Source organism: Tenrec ecaudatus, chromosome 6 (genome assembly GCF_050624435.1).
Source record: "Tenrec ecaudatus isolate mTenEca1 chromosome 6, mTenEca1.hap1, whole genome shotgun sequence".
Classification (NCBI taxonomy): Eukaryota; Metazoa; Chordata; class Mammalia; order Afrosoricida; family Tenrecidae; genus Tenrec; species Tenrec ecaudatus.
Window position 1 is genome coordinate 31,380,020 of NC_134535.1, and position 17,697 is coordinate 31,397,716.

At 41.9% G+C, this 17,697-nt stretch overlaps 1 protein-coding gene across 2 annotated transcripts in view; it reads left to right on the forward strand.

Moving 5' to 3' along the window:
• The window catches only part of NTN4 (netrin 4), a 135,414-nt gene that overhangs the window by 44,474 nt on the left and 73,243 nt on the right, over positions 1-17,697 (forward strand). For both annotated transcript variants that reach the window (XM_075551151.1, XM_075551152.1), the window contains exon 3: positions 15,395-15,673. In XM_075551151.1, coding sequence (XP_075407266.1) covers positions 15,395-15,673 — 279 coding nt within the window. The remainder of the gene's footprint in view (positions 1-15,394; positions 15,674-17,697) is intronic.

Here is a 17,697-nt window from a genome sequence, read left to right on the forward strand (position 1 = left end):
GGAATTGCCCTGGGTGGAGAGCTTCGTAGTATGTGGTTCCTACACACACATACACGCACACAAACACGCACACAATCACACTTTCTGCAAGCATGGAGCAACTCACTCTGAATTTGTGCGCCCAGTGGTGTTGCCTGGGAAGGTTCTCTCTGATCACAGTGAATTTTTTCATAAAAGCAGTTTCGCTCAAACCTCATTTTTTTTGGTGATGGCTGACTTAAGAACGTGCAGCTGTGAAATTTTGTTTCCTGCTCGGGAAAAATGCCACAGGAACTGTTGTGATGTTGAACACAGCTTACAATGTCAGTGCTTTGGGGAAAACTCAGGTGTACAAGCGTTTTTCTCTTCTCCAAAAAGGTGAGATGTCGATTGATGAGAAACCTTGCTCTGGACTTGTGTAACTTCCCAGATGGATGAAATGTTGACTTGTAGTGCATCTGGAGTTCATTCCACCAGGTCAGACTGCTAATTAAGTTTTCTCTTTAGAGGATCTAAAAAGATTGTGTAACAGTGTGTGACAAAAAAGGCCTTATTTGTGGGAGATGAGGGACTGGTTTTGCCACCACCACAGTGCACCTGCTCACACGGCCAACTCATTGTGCCAGTTTTGGGCAAAAAACGGCATGCATCTCTTACCCCACGCACCCGACTCACCTGACCTCGTGCTTTTCAACTTCTTTTTGTTTCGTCAAATGAAGAGGGACATGAAAGGACAGTGATTTGAAGACATAAAAGAGATGAAGAAACAAACAAGGGAGGTGTTATCAGCCATCCAAACATATGAGTTTGAAAAATGTTTCCGAGAATGGATTTGCAGATTTGACAAATGCATTACGTTTAGTAGAGAGTACTTTGAAGGTGATAAGGTTGTTTTGTTTTAAAAAAAAAAAGTTAAATACCTAGCTTTGAAAAAATATTGGTTTGGGAAGGGTAACCCCTCATATATTGAACAGGATTAATAGATAATGCAGAAGACAGATTACTGAAATTCAAAGTACAAATAGTTTAGCCAAAATAAAATACAGAGAGTTAAAAGTATGAGAAGAAATTAGATCATCACTGGGCTGTGGGACAACCTCAAGAATTCCAATATATGAGGAGCCTTTAAACAGGTAATGGGGAAATGGAGTTAAATGACAATGGAATTTTCCACACACTTTTTGAAGTCAGTGCATATATGTATTTGGAGTTCACAATGGAGAGAAAAGAGAGAAGCGAACAGGAAAAATAAATAATGACTGAAATTTTTCCAAATTAAATTGTAGCTGTCAACTCACAGATGTAAGAAAGCACAACAAATGTTATGCACGGGGAACAAGGAGAAAGTGACATCAAGGCACATCCTAATCAACTTGCTTAAAATCAACGATAATGAGAAAAATCATAAAAGCCCTAAGAGAGAACAGTCCATGTTATGTACAGAAAAACAAATCTAAGATTTACAAAAAGAACGGAAAGGAAGAATTACAGCAAACTTTTTGTCAGAAACAATCTGAGCCAGAGGTCATTAGGACAAAGTATTGAAATAAAAATTTCTAAAAAGCCAACCTGGATTTTTTTACCCAGCAAAGTTATCAATCAAAAGATGAAGAGAAAATAAACACCTGTTCAGAGACATAAACATAATTTTTAAGCGAGCTGATATACAGCCAACGGTGATTGTTGTGAGAAGCCAGCTCTCGTCATGAGTCCACAGATAACAGAGCGAAACACTGAGTCATCCACACCGTTGTTATTACATTTGAGCCCATTGTTAGCAACCACTCTGCCAACCCAGAAAAAGCGTGGTTGTCACTCAGATGCTTCCACATTTTTAAGTAAGAAACCCTTAACCAACACCCACAGAAAAGATAACACGATAACGTGTATCTGTTTGAACACTTGCTCAGGCCTTCCCGAACCTTTCCCTAAATTTCCGGAAGACCGTGTGCGCTGCTAAAGCAAAGGAATCCATCGGCCATTTTGTTGTTGTTGTTCTTGTAATGGGTGAATTTTAACGCATCAAAATTGCCGCACATCAGCCTTAGGAGTCATCTGGCCTGGTTTCCATGTAATTCATCAGCCTGCCAAATGAATGATTCCTTTTTCAGGGACATAGATAACACCCAGCATTTCTTTAAAAATTTTTGGTTTTAACAGTCATGGTTTGCTAAATTAGGGCAGCTGAATTTGATACAAGTTCAATAACGTTTCCTCCAAGAATTAACTCATCTTTCTGGGCTTGCGATGCTGACCATGCAACACCCAGTCTATGGTATATTTATCACCGTAATCTTTTCAGATTTCAACAAGAGACCCACCCTTCCCAATGATGACGTTCGATTGGGGAGGTGAACGCACAGAGGCCTCTTCTTATGATGCAAGTTCAGTGTAACGCCCAGGTTCATGTCCTGTACATGACTACAGGAGGTGCAAACAGTAGCCACTGCCTTTCTGTTTCTCCACCAGTTGTCAACATGAAGCCTCTTCTCCTTGTCTCCAAGGAGACGGAGTTCCTTAGGGTGAGTGATGCTTTCTGGAACGTGGGCAGTCTGGCTGCTGATAATGTTCTTCGTTTTTGCTACAGACAAGGAAAAGAGCCGTAAAGCCATTTTGAAATGTATGCTAAATTATTTTACATTCGTTGAGAGTGAAGAATTTGTCACAGGATCCTGGCTGCATTAGTTTCTATACTCTAGTCTCTGCTTAGCTTCTCCTTTTAAAACCGATATTGCAAGAAATAGTTCATTCATTCATTCATTTACCAGTAATTATGAAAAGCTACAATGTGCCAGAGAATGTGGGAGGCGTTGGGGGACACGGTTATGAACCACATAAACAAATCCCCAGCACGCTGAGTACCGAATCTACTGTCAGATAGTAAACAACGAATGAGGCAATAACCATAGGCCATATAATTGTAATTACCGATTTAGCTGTCTACTATCTAACACTAGGCTCAGTAATAACAATATGGGGTCCAGTATGTGTGGTTGGTGCTTCAAAACTACCAGCAGCTCCTCGGAACAAACACCTGACTTTCTATTCCCATAAACAGGTACCGTCTCGGAAATCCACAGGGGCAGTTCTACCCTGTCCTATAAGGTCTCTATAGTCAGCATTGACTGGAAAGCAACGGATTTGCCTTGGATTTTGTCTAACAATATGTGTAAAATTGCAATGCTGGGGAAGAAAAATGCCAAGGCAGTTTATTAGATGGGTGATGGACTGAACCTGAAATATTCCTGAAGCTGGTAGTTAAAAGAAAGTTTTTGAAGTGTGATAACTGTATTTCTTGAATTCTTATGATTCAATATCGGTAATACAAGTCAGGGCATGAAATACTATGTGGAGTCATGAGTTTGGTTCTGAAAATGAATTCTTTGACTATTATGGACATATTATTTACTCTATTCTGTATCCAGTTCACAGTGTTGATACTGTTAAAAATATCATCTCAATCAGAGCATAAATAAGGCATATGGAAGATTGTTTTGACTAATTTCCAGTTTTACTGAGATATTTTTGTGAGTATTCTAGAAATGGAAGAAGAGATGAGTGATTCTATCCTGTTCTGGACTTTTTAAGGATCTCTGCTGCCATGCGGCATAAAAATGGCAGAACCTGAGCCAAGAATCAGAGCCTCGGGCTGCATTTGAGGCTTAGAGAAGAAGTCAGACAGATTCAGAGATATAGGAAGATTCCAGCGATAGGCAGGGGAGCGTCTATGATTCATTCAGAAGGTCAGATAGGCATTTCATCTTACATTTACTTCTCCCCATTGAGTCCATATTTGAATACGTATCTTTGGGAAATTACTAGAAAAGCCTACAAAAATTTAGCTTTGAAATTTTAGCTTTTAATTGCAGTTGGTTAAAATGCAAAGTTGGAAATGACTTCGGTGCCTATTCTTAGACTCACTGCCATCTGGTCCATTCTGACTCATACGGACCCTGTAGGTCAGGGGAGGACTTACCTGTGAGTTTCCAAGACCCTAACTCTTTGTGGAAGTAGGAAGTCATCTCTTTATTCCCATGGAGTGGCTGGTGGTTTTGAACTGCGGACCTTGCGGTTAGTATTCCAAAGCATCAGTGGAGGACCGGCAAAATAAATTATGTCATAGCTACACAATAAAATTCTCAGCAGGCTTTTAAAATTATGTAGCCCTGGCTCCCAATCCTTATTGGGCTTCAGGATGGCCTGGAATGATTACTGAAACCCAGATGGTTGGGCCACGTCACCAGAGTTTCTGATTCACTCACTAGCTTTGGGATAGAGTCCAAGAATTTGCATCTTTAACAGGTTCCAAGTTTGATGCAGTGGACGTGGGGTCCAGTGGACGTGGGGCCCACACTGGGAGAGCGACTGGCATAGAAGTGTGCCTAAAGACTTGGGGAACGATTCACAAGGTGTTGGTCAATTGAAGCAAGGGGGGTTGACATTTGTTCACCTCCAGAAGCTCAGGTGGAGAGATAGTGCTGAGTTCCTCCCCCTGGGTTGTCTTTGGGTGGACCACATTGGAAGTCGTCCACATTTTAAGAGAAGGTTTTTTTGTGTGTGTGTCATTAGGATAGTCACTAATATATATATATATATATATATATATATATATATATATATATATATATATATATATATATAGCTTTTGCTTTAGAAATAAGCTCATGAAGTCCCGGCAAGAGGAAATATAGAAATAAGTTTGATCACCTTTGCCATGCTCGGCCTTCTAAAATGCCTCTTGCGGAGCGTGCTCGGCAGCAAGCACAGACAGGCCGTTTCTGACCACAACAACTGTGCAATGGCTGCAAGTACGCGTCCGAGGGCGTCGGCCCCTTCTAACTGCACTTGAGTGGGGCCATGCAGGCGTCCTCTGGGTAGCACGAGGGAAAACTGGGTGGGACCCAAAGGGCCACCTGCCAGAAGTTTGGAGCATCTGGATTGGCGTACTCTTTGTTTCCTGCTGCAGGGTAGATCCATTTCCCAGGGTATCAGATTAAGGCGTCTCCTTTCTGGAGACAAGATTTCATGGTTTAAGTTCCCGTTCACTTTTGTGTCTGTGTCTCCCTTCCAGCACACTGCCTCGGGGGTCAGGCTGTCCTTTCCCGGCTGATATCAGTGTGCCAACGGTGGTGTCATGCACACCAAGCACAGAGTCACCATTCAGCTTCTGCAGACTGGGCTCAGGAAGTAAACGAGCTTCTAAGTCCCTCCAAACCTTGACAGATCTTCCTCTGGCCCTGTGTGCATGAGCCATTGCTCAGGGCCGGGAGCGGGGAGGGCTGGAGAAGGAGGGGAAATGAGGGTAAATGTCAGGACCGGAACAGAGAGAGCAAACAGTGGCTCCCAATGTCCCGGAAAAGGAAGGGTGGGCAGCAACGTTGAGAAGTGCACGGTAGACGTTTCAGGGGAGTGCTTGTTTGGTTAGCACCGCTGAGGTGTTCTTGTGCTCTGACATTGCTGGGGCTGATGAAATGGGAGGAGGCCACACCGCTTATTTTATCTAGAGCAAGAATGGTTCATGAATAGCAGAAAGATCAGTGCTTGGGGTTTCATACTGGAAACAAGCCCCACAGAAAGTACAGGATGGCTTGAATCATTCCTAATTGGCCCAAATGAGATCTGGTCTAGGCTATTAAAAGAAAAGGACATTACTTCTCTATCGATTCTCAACTATGTGACTTAGTCTTTTGGGGGGATTTTTCATCGTTTCCTTCTCCCTATCTTTTTACCTATAGACTCATAGTGACCCTATAGGATAGGACAGAATTGCAAAACAGCCCCTGTGAGTTTCTCAAACTGCAACTCTTTATGGGAGTAGAAAGCCCTTTCTCCCATGAACCGGCTGGTGGTTTTGAACTGCTGAGCCTGCAGTTAGCAGCTCGACTCAACCACTATGCCACCAGGACTACTTAGCAATGATAAGTGGGGCAGAATACTGTTTGAGTTTTAAGGTACAACTTTTTCTAAGTTTGGCAAATTCAAAAACGAAAATTTTCAAGTTGGTTCTGAGTCATGGCAGCCCTCCCTGTGTGTTGTGTCAGAACAGAGTGCGCGCCATGAGGTTTTCAGGGGCTGGTTTTATGAAAGGAGAGCACCAGGCCCTTCTTCCGATGAACGTTTGAGGCTCAAACTGCTATATTTTCAGTTAGGCATCAAATGCATTAACTATTTGCATGATTCAGGGATTCTAGAAAGAATTGTTCACAACTCAGTTACTTGTTACTGTTGTTGGGCTTTCCACTCCTATAAATTGCTGAAGGGGTGGTTCTACAGGGTCGCTGTGACTCAGACTCTGACTTGGTGGCCATGAGTTTTATTTGTTTTTAATTGTTACAGTACAAGTTCTTACACTTGTACTATCGCACCATGCGGAGCTACAATATCTAGTATGAAAAACAAATCTCTTTAGAACCCTATTCAAGCAGTTCCTAAGTTATGAATGAGTTTCTTTCCTAAGTTTGTCTTTAAGTTAAATTTGTATATAAGTCACAATAGTTAGGTATGAGGCATATCCAGCATCAATTAATCAAAAGCTTGTCTACATAGTGTACACTACATAGTGTACCTTTCTATGCATAAAACCATTAAAGAAACTGTGTTAGAGTAGACTAGAGAAACAAATCCAGTAAATTGGATACTCAAAATTGGAGGGATAAAGGCATGAAGTGGTTGGCTCACAAATTTTCATAGGTGGGGGAACATATTCACAGGATTATAGGATTAAGGTGTAGGCGTTACTTAATTTCAATCGTGAAGCTAAAGAATTATGTACAGGTGCCAGGTTGGCAAGGGTCGGATTGACGTAGTTTATTGTGCCAACCTGGCTGATAAACACATGTGGGGTTAATTGAAAGGCAGAGGAATAAATGGCTCAGTGAGCCTCACCTTTCTAGTTCTTGGGTCTCTTGCTTCTGATGGTCGCACCAGGGTGGCAAGGCTTAGTTCCTGCAAGACATCCCTGAGGAGAAACCACATGGACCTACCCCGATGCAGCCCTGGGTGCTAGAGCACCTATGTGGAGATCCCTGCCAGCGCTGAGATGTTCACACATTCACTGACTCAGCTTTCCTCCTGCAGTCAGCCTCATTGCGTCTGTTTTGTGAGATGGGGGAGGACTTTGTGGATTGTTGTTGGACATATGGGTTAATGGGTTAATGTTTGACTTGTGGGCTTGGGCAGCACTGGGTTGGGATGTTTTCTTGATGTGCATTTACCTTTATATAAACTCTCTCTTATACATGAGTTTCTGTGGATTTGTTTTTCTAAAATACCCAGACTAACACATCCAGAGCCACTCATATGTGTGTAAGAGAGAACTTTATATCAAAGAGCAATTTCACATTAAGAAAACATCCCAGCCCAGTCCAGATCAAGTCCATAAATCCAATGTCACCCCATATGTTGATTCTAGTCCATAAATTCCTCTTTAGACTCACACAGGCATGCAATGACACCAAGTGTCGGAAGATCACAGGCCAATGGGTGAAAGTCTTGTGGATCCAGTGGTGGTGGAAGCATCTTAGTACTGGCAGGGGTCTCCACATATCTCCTCCAGCTCCAGGGCTCTGAGTCTGTCCGTGCAGCTCCATGTGGCTTGTCAGCAGGAATGTCTCGCAGGAAGACAGGCAGAGAGTCTGTCTGGATCTGGCCTCAAGTGAGCTATTTTTCTCCGTGGTGCCTCCAAATGAGGTCATCAAGCTGTGACCTGATTGATAAGCTAGACTCCACCCTTTTGCTAGTTGACACCAGATTATGTAACTACCACGGAAACACTTCCAGAAAACCAAAATATCTTTAATATAATTTGTTAGACTGGGTTAACTAGAAGAACAAATCCAGGGACACTCATATATGTGTAAGAAATGCTTTATATCAAGAACTAATTATATATCAATAAAACATCCCAACCAGTCCAACTCAAGTCCAAAAGTCCGATACTAACCTATAAGTCCCTCTTCAAACTCACTCAGTCACAAGCAATGATGCACATGTTAGGGGTAGGGTTAGGGTTAGGGTTAGGGTTAGTGCAGGATGATCACAGGCCAGTGGGTGAAAAGCATGTGGATCCAATGGTGCTGGTAATGTCACAGGCTCTGGCAGAACCAGGGTCAGCTAGCAGGAAGGTGGAGGCAGAGAGAAAAAGGGAGGTTCTCAGGACCCTCCTTATGAGAAGACCACAAGGTGTCACCATCAGGCTGTGACCTGCTTGACAGGCTAAACTCCACCCCTACACTTTTATATATCTTCGAGTTGACATGAAATTATGAGACTACCACATAACAAAATACAGGAAATAAAAAACCTGGAGCACTGCCATCAGGCTGATTCCAACTCATAATGACCCAAGACTTTAAATCTCTCGTGTGGGAAAGAGCTTCATCTTTCCCTCGGGGAAGCTGTTAGGTTTGAACCCCTAACCCTGTGGTTAGCAGCTCAATGAATAACCCACTGTACTGCAAAAGTTCCCTAATTGATAATAATAGTAGTTTGATGCACATTGCAAAGTATGCCCATTGGTTTTTATGAATCAGTGTGTGTACCTCATATTTTTAATATATATGAGGCTTTCGGTAGTTGGTTCATCAGTGGGGATTATATGTAAGTCAGTCAGGTATATGTTACCTGGCGACTGCTGGTATACTCAACTGAATTCTTTCATTACCAAATTATTTTCTGTTTGTAAGATTTTGTAAATTTTTCCTATTAATTAAATGCATGCTGAATTATGGACTGTTTTTAAATTTATGAAAGATTTTGATAAGTATTATGTGGGGCCCATATGTCCCAATGGGCTCGAGTGGTGGGATAGGTGGAATGCAGCATAGAAAAAATATTCACTTGAATATTACCTAATCCTGACCTGCAGACCTGCCCAATGATACACAGGGAACAGTAAATATCCTTTCAAACCTTATTTTGATGTTATTAGGTGCCATGGAGTTGGCTCTGACCCATAGCAACCCGATGCACAATAGGACAAAACACTGCCCGGTCCTGCACCATGCACACAATTGTTCCTATCTTGAGCCCATTGTTGCAGCCACTATATCAATCCATCTCATTAAGGACCTTTCTCTTTTTCTTTGCCCTTATAATTGACCAAACATGACGTCCTTCTTCTGACAATACGTACAAAGTATGTAAGACAAAATCTTTCCATCCTTGCCTCTAAGGAGCACTTTGACTATTATATATATATGTATATGTTCTTTTTTTAAAACATTTTATTAGGGGCTCATACAACTCTTATCACATTCCATACATATACATACATCAATTGTATAAAGCACATCTGTACATTCTTTACCCTAATCATTTTCTTTTTTTTCCTCCTCTTTTCTTTTTTTACATTTTATTAGGGGCTCATACAACTATTATCACAATCCATACATATACATACATCAATTGTATAAAGCACATCCATACATTCCCTGCCCCAATCATTCTCAAAGCATTTGCTCTCCACTTAAGCCCTTTGCATCAGGTCCTCTTTTTTTTCCCCCTCCCTCATGTGCCCTTGGTAATTTATACATTGTTATTTTGTCATATCTTGCCCTATCCGGAGTCTCCCTTCCCCCCCTTCTCTGCCGTCCATCTCCCAGGCTGGAGGTCACATGTGGATCCTTGTAATCAATTCCCCCTTTCCAACCCACTCACCCTCCACTCTCCCAGCATCGCCCCTCACACCCTTGGTCCTGAAGGTATCATCCACCCTGGATTCCCTGTGCCTCAGCCCCCATTATATGTATGTTCTACAGAGGTTCAAAGAGTCCAAATTTTACAATTACTCCTTCAGGATGCATCACTTCATACAAAATCTCCACACAGAACATACTAACTTCTCAACATAATATTACTGATGAACTTCCTACTCCAAAGTGCCGCCCAAGAAACACCAGAGGCAGAAAATATAAGTGGTATTTTTATGTACTATAGGTTAAGAAAGTATTAAACAAACAAAATCAAATTTTCCGTCATCAAGTCCATTCCAACTCAGAGTGACACTACAGGACAGGTGAGAGCTGCCCCGATGGATTTCTGGGACTGTAACTCTTGACAAGAGTGGAAAGCCTCATCTTTCTCCCACAGTGCGGCTAGTGGGCTTGAGCTTCTGACTTTGCAATAAGCAACTTACCTCATTACCACTACATCATCTGGGCTCCTAGAGGATGAAGTTTTTTGAAATTAAGAGACTTAATTTAAAAAAAGAAAAAATTCTCACCTACTACCCAAGTTTCAAGAACAATGTTATAATCAATTCCATCACCAAAAATGGATTATTTATCTACTCCTAGTGATACTGTTGGGTAAGCATTGAATTATTAGCCACAAGGTTTGTGATTCACGCCCCCCCAGTTGCTCTGTGGGAGAAAAATTAGTCTCTCTGTTCTGTACAGATTTACAGCCTGTGAAACAATATACAGGTTCGCTGTGAGTCAGAAGAGCTTGGTGGTATAGTGATTTACACAACACCTCAGAATCGCCAGCCGTTCCACAGGAGACAGTTGAAGCACTCAGCTACGGGGTCACCGGGAGGTGGAGTTGACTCGATGCATTGAATTTGGTTTGAGATGAGTAGGAATCAACTTGGTGGTCCTTGATTTTGTAGCATTGGTTTGGGGGCTTGCCAGGCTACTGGGAGAACAACGGTGCTGGGGAGACAACATGGTGACTTCAACAAAGGCCCTGCCCTCATGCAGTGTACATTCTAGGGTAGTACTAGGAAGACAGCAAACCAATCATCAACTCTAAATATCATGTCTGGTATCAATGATGTACTCATAGCCAAGAGAAAGCAGGTCTTCAGCAGGAATTTGTACTGAATCTGAAGGGACTGGGAGGTCTTTAGGAAGGGGGTTAGTAGTGAATAAAGAATAGATTGTAAGGGGGAAAGGGCCCATTGAATTATCCCTCTTTCCCCAAGGTTCTAGTTCATTGAGGGTGGTTCTGTACCTGTGGATCTGGAGAGGTGAGCCTACAAAGTTGCTCTTTGCATTCTTTAGTGTAAATTTGAATTCTAAAATGAAATTTTAAGTCTAAAACATTCCTGAAGGGAGTTTACTGAAGTCAGAAGTTACTTTAAGGTACATTCTCCCTCACTGGAAGATGTTCCAAAGCCTACTCTTTAAATAATTACTTTATTTTCTTACTCCATGGTTACCAAAATGTTTCTGTGTTTTGGGGATTATCTGTGTCAATAAACTTTGTAGTACGCCATAAAAATCAAAGGATACTTGAGAACTCCACAGGAGCCTTTGTGTCTCTTACTAGACAAATTGAGATGATGCCCTGTGGTGTAGTGGTTACTCGATGGGCTGCTCATTGCACAGTCAGCAGTTCGAAACCCCCAGCCATTCTTAGAGAGAAAGATGAGGTTTTCTAGTCTTGTAAGGGGTTACAGCCTTGAAAACTCACAGGGGGTAGTGCTACCCTATAGAATAGAGCCACTCTAAGTCAGCATCAACTTGATGACAGTGAGTTAAATTATTAAATCTCTTTTCAAAAATGTATAGACCAAAGTATAACTGAGTGTTGGCCTGATTTAAAATGCTGCTTCTGTCTCAATATATCTGGGGGTTCCCTTTTAATATTCTTTGGTTTCCACTGGCATTGAGAGCCTCCCTCTTTCCACCAAGTTCTTCCCCAAGTAATAGGCCAGCCCTTCTCAGTAGCACATAGACCCCGAGGTCGCCTAGAATCCAAGATCAGTCCCTTCTAACCCTGTCACCCTCTGGTTTCTTCCCCGGAGCTAAAGTTTCAAGGTGACCAGACGTCCCGCTTTTGGTGGGACAGTCCCGATTTTTAACAATTTGTCCCACATCCAGCAGCGTTTTTTAAAAGTCCCAATTTTTGGAAAGAATGCACGACAAGCTAGGGAACGGCTGGAGAACTGGAAGGGAACATACATAACGCCATTCAAACAGCTGCTGATTTGTTGCCCATAGATGTGGAAAATCTTCTTATTAAAATATACTCTTATTTCTATATATACACTGTGCGCGTTGAAATGCTTAACGGATTTTGTGAAACTGCGAAAGTTGAATATCAAAAAATACTTGGATACAGTAAAACGCGCTGGTTAGCTCTTTTGCCAGCTGTCGAAAGAATTTTGAAAATATATGATACTTGGAAATCCTACTTTAAAAAAATCCTACTTTCTATCACAGGATAAATGTCCTAGAATTTTAGAAGAGTTTTTGAAAAAGAATCTTGAAAAAAATTGGCTAGAGTTTGTACACAGTCAAGCAGCTCTTTTTCAAAATGCTGTAAAACTTATTGAAGGTGACAAAATTTCAGTAATCAAAGTAGCAAATGAAGTTAATAATTTAAAATTTCAGTGTCAAGAGCGGTTAGAAAATAATTTTCTTCCATTAACTATCGATAATAGTATAAGCCAGTTAGAAGAACAAGGTGCTATAAATCGTGCAGATATCATGAATCACGTTAAAAAGTTCTATAGTAACTGCATAAATCATTTAGAAGAGTGGATGGTACATTACAATGATATTGAACATTTTCATTGGGTTACATTAAAACAAGAACTTAATTGGAATGATGGGCAAAAATCACTTGATCATATTACTCAAAATTTCCCATATATAATATATCTGAAATGATCTTTTTAATGAGCTATCATTATTTAAATATATATATTGATAAGAAAAAGGTTAAATCTTGGGCATCAGCAAAAATCACAATAGAGAACAAATGGTTAGAAATATTTCATCATTTTGAAACAAACTGTGTTCCATACAATGATGCACTAAAAATTGTGGAATACGTGCTGTCCTTACCAGGAACTAATGCTGTGACTGAACACATTTTTTCTATGGTAAATAAAGTGTGGACAACAGAAAAATCACAATTAAGTGTTGGGACTTTGAAAGTCACTTTATGTGTGAAATATAATTTAACAAATTCTTGTGAAAATGTCATGATCTTTTAAACAACGACAGCAATCTACTATAAAAATTCACTCGAATGAGAAATATGCCAAAGAATAAAATAATACTATACATAAATTTTTATGTATTATATTTGTAAATTGTACTTGTGTTGAAATTTTAAAAATATATTACAATACTATTTTTGCGTTCTCTGAAAAATTTTGTTGCTCCATATAGACCAAAATTTTAATCAAGAACACCCCCACCCCACCCCCAAGTCAATGGTGTCCCGCTTTACCAATGTTAAAATCTGGTCATCTTACTGTAACCTGCACAATAAAACAGTCTCATTTTGTCCTGCACTGCACCAGAAGTGTTGTTAACCAACTTGACCAACCATTTGAGTCACTAGGTCTGGTTTTAAATGAATTTTTAGTATTTTGAGTAATAATCTACCCTCAAAAGATATGTGAATGGATTTGAGGCTGGCAATTAATTCTAGCTCAATCTAAGAAGAATTAGTTCTTACGACATGGCCCTGTTTGATGCTCAACCCTCACGGAGAGATCCCTGAAAATATCGGTGCTACAGCAAAGTGTGGTGAGGAAACTAGAAGGCTCCCCGCTATCAGAAGGCACAGTGGCTTCTGGGCTCTTAAAGTCTTCTCTTCAAACAAGCAGCCATCTAAGTGAGGCATCAACTAAATCCACATGGAAGAAGCACATCAGCCTGTGTGATCCAAAGATGGTAAATAATACAATCCAGATCTGAAGGAGGAAATGGTATCAGAGCTTAAATTGTGAACACCTCATTTGCAGAAGGCTATGGATGCCAATGCAGCCCCAAATCCATTTGCAGGGTCCACACATGGAATAGCCTCCGGAGAAACCCCTCTGGCAATAGTTGAGGGGTGTCGATAACCTTGTTGTAAGACAGAGAGCATTGTAAAGTTGATTATGGCAAATGTAATTAGGTTAAAATGTAATATATCTTAAAAGATCAACAACAACAATGTAATATCTTCACATTTGACCTCCCTTCAACCCATTTTAAAATGGTTTCGGTTAACAAAAATACACATGGATGAAGCCTCTGGTGAATCCTTTCTTGTTCATTATAGAACAGGACGTGCATAGCGTTGCTATTATGCAGAATGCATTGGAAAGTGGGTTATTGCAGATGCAGTTGGGGTAAAAATCTTAACACCTTTTGATCTTCCTTTTTACCCATTGTACATTTGTTCTAGTTTTTAATATTTTCTGCTTTCTTTTTGGTCGAGGTCTTCCTCTGTTTTACTTTATTAGTGTTGTTAGCTTTTGTTTGTTTGTTTTCGTTTTTGATTGTTTTGCGCATATGAAATCCAGGACAGGTAAATCTACACAGACAGTAACTGGACGAATGTTTCCGTGGGGGCCTGGCACGGGAGCTGGGGGGAAATGGGGATCTGATAACGATGAGAACCAGGATGAAGAAAGTGTTCTCAAGTTGATGTGGTGATAATTGTACAACTCTTCTTGATGTGACTGAAATACTGAATCATATGTGTGGTTTGTGAATGATGTGCTATATTTACTACCAGTAAGAATATTGTAAAATGTGGTAAAAACTTGGAAAGCACTTCTAGAGAAGTACCAGCAACTATTTGTAGCAAGAGCGGCCCCAGTTAGACGGATGTGGACTGTTGGTCTTCCCAAGCGCCTACACACTGAAAGGTCAGCCCTCCTTTGGAAACATAAGTGACCGGATCTGGATTTTGCCATTGCTTCCTAATTGATCCTCCTGTTCGTATTCTTTACCTCTTTAGAACCCATTCTTCTCTGAGAAGCAAAGATGATCTTCATTTAAAGAATGAGATCATATTGCTTCTCTGCCTAAAATCAGTCAGTGGCTTCCCGCCACAACTAGAATAACTCTGCCATGACACAGTGGCTGCAACAACAGGCTCAAGCATTGGACCAGTTGTGAGACTAGTGCAGGACAGGGCAGGGTTTGGGTCTTGTGCATAGATTTGCTCTGGGTCAGAACTGACTCAGTGACACTGATGACCACACTATGACCTTCAAAGAGTTCTATACATGATCTGTGGTCTCCTGGCTCTCTGCCCTCCTCACCCACCCCTTTCCCTTCATTTTCTGGACTCAGGTCACAAGAGCCTTGTTCCTTGAACAAGCCATGCTTGATTCAAGGCCTTTATACTTACTGTTCCTTCTTCCCCAGAAAGCTTCCCCCCAAGAGATTTTCATGTTATCTCCATCTCAATGTTCAAGTCTCTGCTACCTGCTTGGATACAGAAGAATTACAGTTGTATTTAAAATTCTCTGTAGCCAAGCAGGAAGCACACCTGCTCTATGATATAACACGAAGCTCTTCTGCAGGTGGGTCGGGCCTAACCACTCCTTGTTACCTTATCACTCCCAGACTACACGAGCTATCTATCGGTCAAGGCAGGACAAGATTGGGCAAACAACTGAGGGTTTGTATACAGCTGTATCTATGTACATATACATGGGGATTTTTGTCTCTTACAGGTTATTTTCAGAGCTCTGTCGCCACCCTATGACGTGGAGAATCTTTACAGTGCCAAGGTGCAGGAGCAGCTGAAGATCACTAACCTACGCGTGCAGCTGCTCAAACGTCAGGCTTGCCCCTGTCAGAGAAATGACCTGAATGCAAAGGCCCAGCATTTCACCCACTATGCAATCTACGACTTCATTGTCAAGGGCAACTGCTTCTGTAACGGCCACGCTGACCAGTGCGCACCTGTGGATGGCTTCAGACCAGTCAAGGCGCCGGGAGCATTCCACGTGGTATGTAATGCAAGGTCTCGCCTAAGAAAAACAGACCATAGATGACCTTCAGCTTAGTTCCTGTTGAGTCAGTATATGCCTGGCGTGCTTCTTGCTTCTTCCTCTGTCGATCCGCTCTGCTGCCTCCATGGCCATCCTAGGAGGTGCCCATGGGCTTGTTTTCCATGTGCAGCTTTAGAATTATAAATAGACAAAAAGTGATAAGCAGGTGCCTCCTTCAGCGGCAACACCCATGCCAACTTCAGTCCCCCGACCTTCGGATATTAAATGTAAGGTGAGTAGTAGAGAGAGGTTGGCATAGTCATGTTAGTGGCATTATCAGACAAAAGCCATTTTTGTCAATAAATGGGGGTTATTGTTGAGTAGATTTTTTAAGTGGAAAAATATAAGAACCTCAATTTAATACCCAGTACTGTTGGCTGCCCAGTCAATGGCTGAATGATGGTTCTTCTCTGTTGAAGAGTAGCCCAACTTCCTCTTCACCCCAAGGTAGAGTTAAACTTTCTTCTAGATTCAGACATCTTTCTCGTGCTTCCTGCTGAGTTTTTACCCCTGTGAGTCTCCCAGATGACTCAAGAAAGCCCTGGAAGCAAGAACTGTGTAATCTGTGTAACTTCAGGTCCACTGCTATCGGGTCCATGTCAACTAGAACTGCCCCTGTGGGATTCCGAGACCAATTCTTCATGGGAGGAGAAAGCCTCAGCTTTCTCTCACAGAACAGCTGATGGGTTCAAGCAGTGGATCTTGCTGTGAGCAGTCCAACATGTAGCCACTGCACCCCCAAGGCCCCCGTGTAGACTTCAGGGCTCGTGCATTACCTGAGTCAGAAGCAGGTGCTGGCTCGGTGGGTGTTTTATTATATGACCACTCACTCTCACTTCCACTGAGTGGACTCTGACTCCTAGTGAGCCTATAGGGCAGCGGTTCTCAACCTGTGGGTCGCGACCCCTTTCCCAGAGCTCACCCAATTCATAACAGTAGCAAAATCACAGTGATGAAGTAGCAATGAAAATAATTTTATTGTTGGGGGATCACCACACCATGAAGAACTGCATGAAAGGGTCGCGACATTAGGAGGTTGAGAACCACTGCCCGGGACCAGGTTGAATGGTCCTTTTTCGATAGTAGAAAGCCTCATCTTTCTCCCATGGAACAGCTGGTGGTTGCGAACTGCAGATCTTGTGGTTAGCAGCCCAGGAGTGACCCACTATGCCACCAGCGTTCCCCCTATTGAATGAGCGTGACATAGAGATACGGAGATGATGAAAGATTGGTGTCATCATGCTGGTCTTGACCTCTTCTTCCTTTACAAAAATACAGGCAATGCCTGCAAGGACCTTGTGGGGATGCATCCCGAGTTTATGGTTGAAGATTGGGCAAGGAGAACAGCCAGTTCTGCAATGTTACAGTCGGCTGTGCTACTTCTCAGCTAATAATAGTAACATTTAAAAGGCCTCAGAGGATCCTTGGTGCATTAATGACCTATAGGGCCAACTTCCACACTCTTACTTCCTTCTCCTAACCCTGACGTGAAATAGAGCCACCTGTAACCATGAGCCAGTGAGTCGGCTGAGGAGTTTGCATTGACTGAGTTCCTGAGGTGCAAGGCACCACGGGGTTGGCTGCAGTGATGAGCAGAGTCCAGAGAATGACAAAGCTCCTCCTTCCGGACGTGAAACTGGGCCTAAGAATTTAAGAAAACGCAGTACCTATTCAACAAAAAAAACCCACTCGTTTCCTGATCCGAAAGATCTTTGGACTAATAGTTCTTCAAATAAAGCATGGAATCATTTGGCCTTTCTAAATGAATGGGGCTCCTGTGTGACTCAGAAAAAATCTAGACATTCTAAAGATATGACAACTCACTTCACTGTTGATGTGAGGTGGCGTACTAATACATTTCTGCCGCTGTAATGAATTGTTGAAAGAAGAGTATATCGCTCCTCTGTTTCCTAAATTGTTTTTATAATCTAGGGCTTGTAGTACAGAGTCCTGAGAACCAGAACAGACACAAGTCTTAAAGG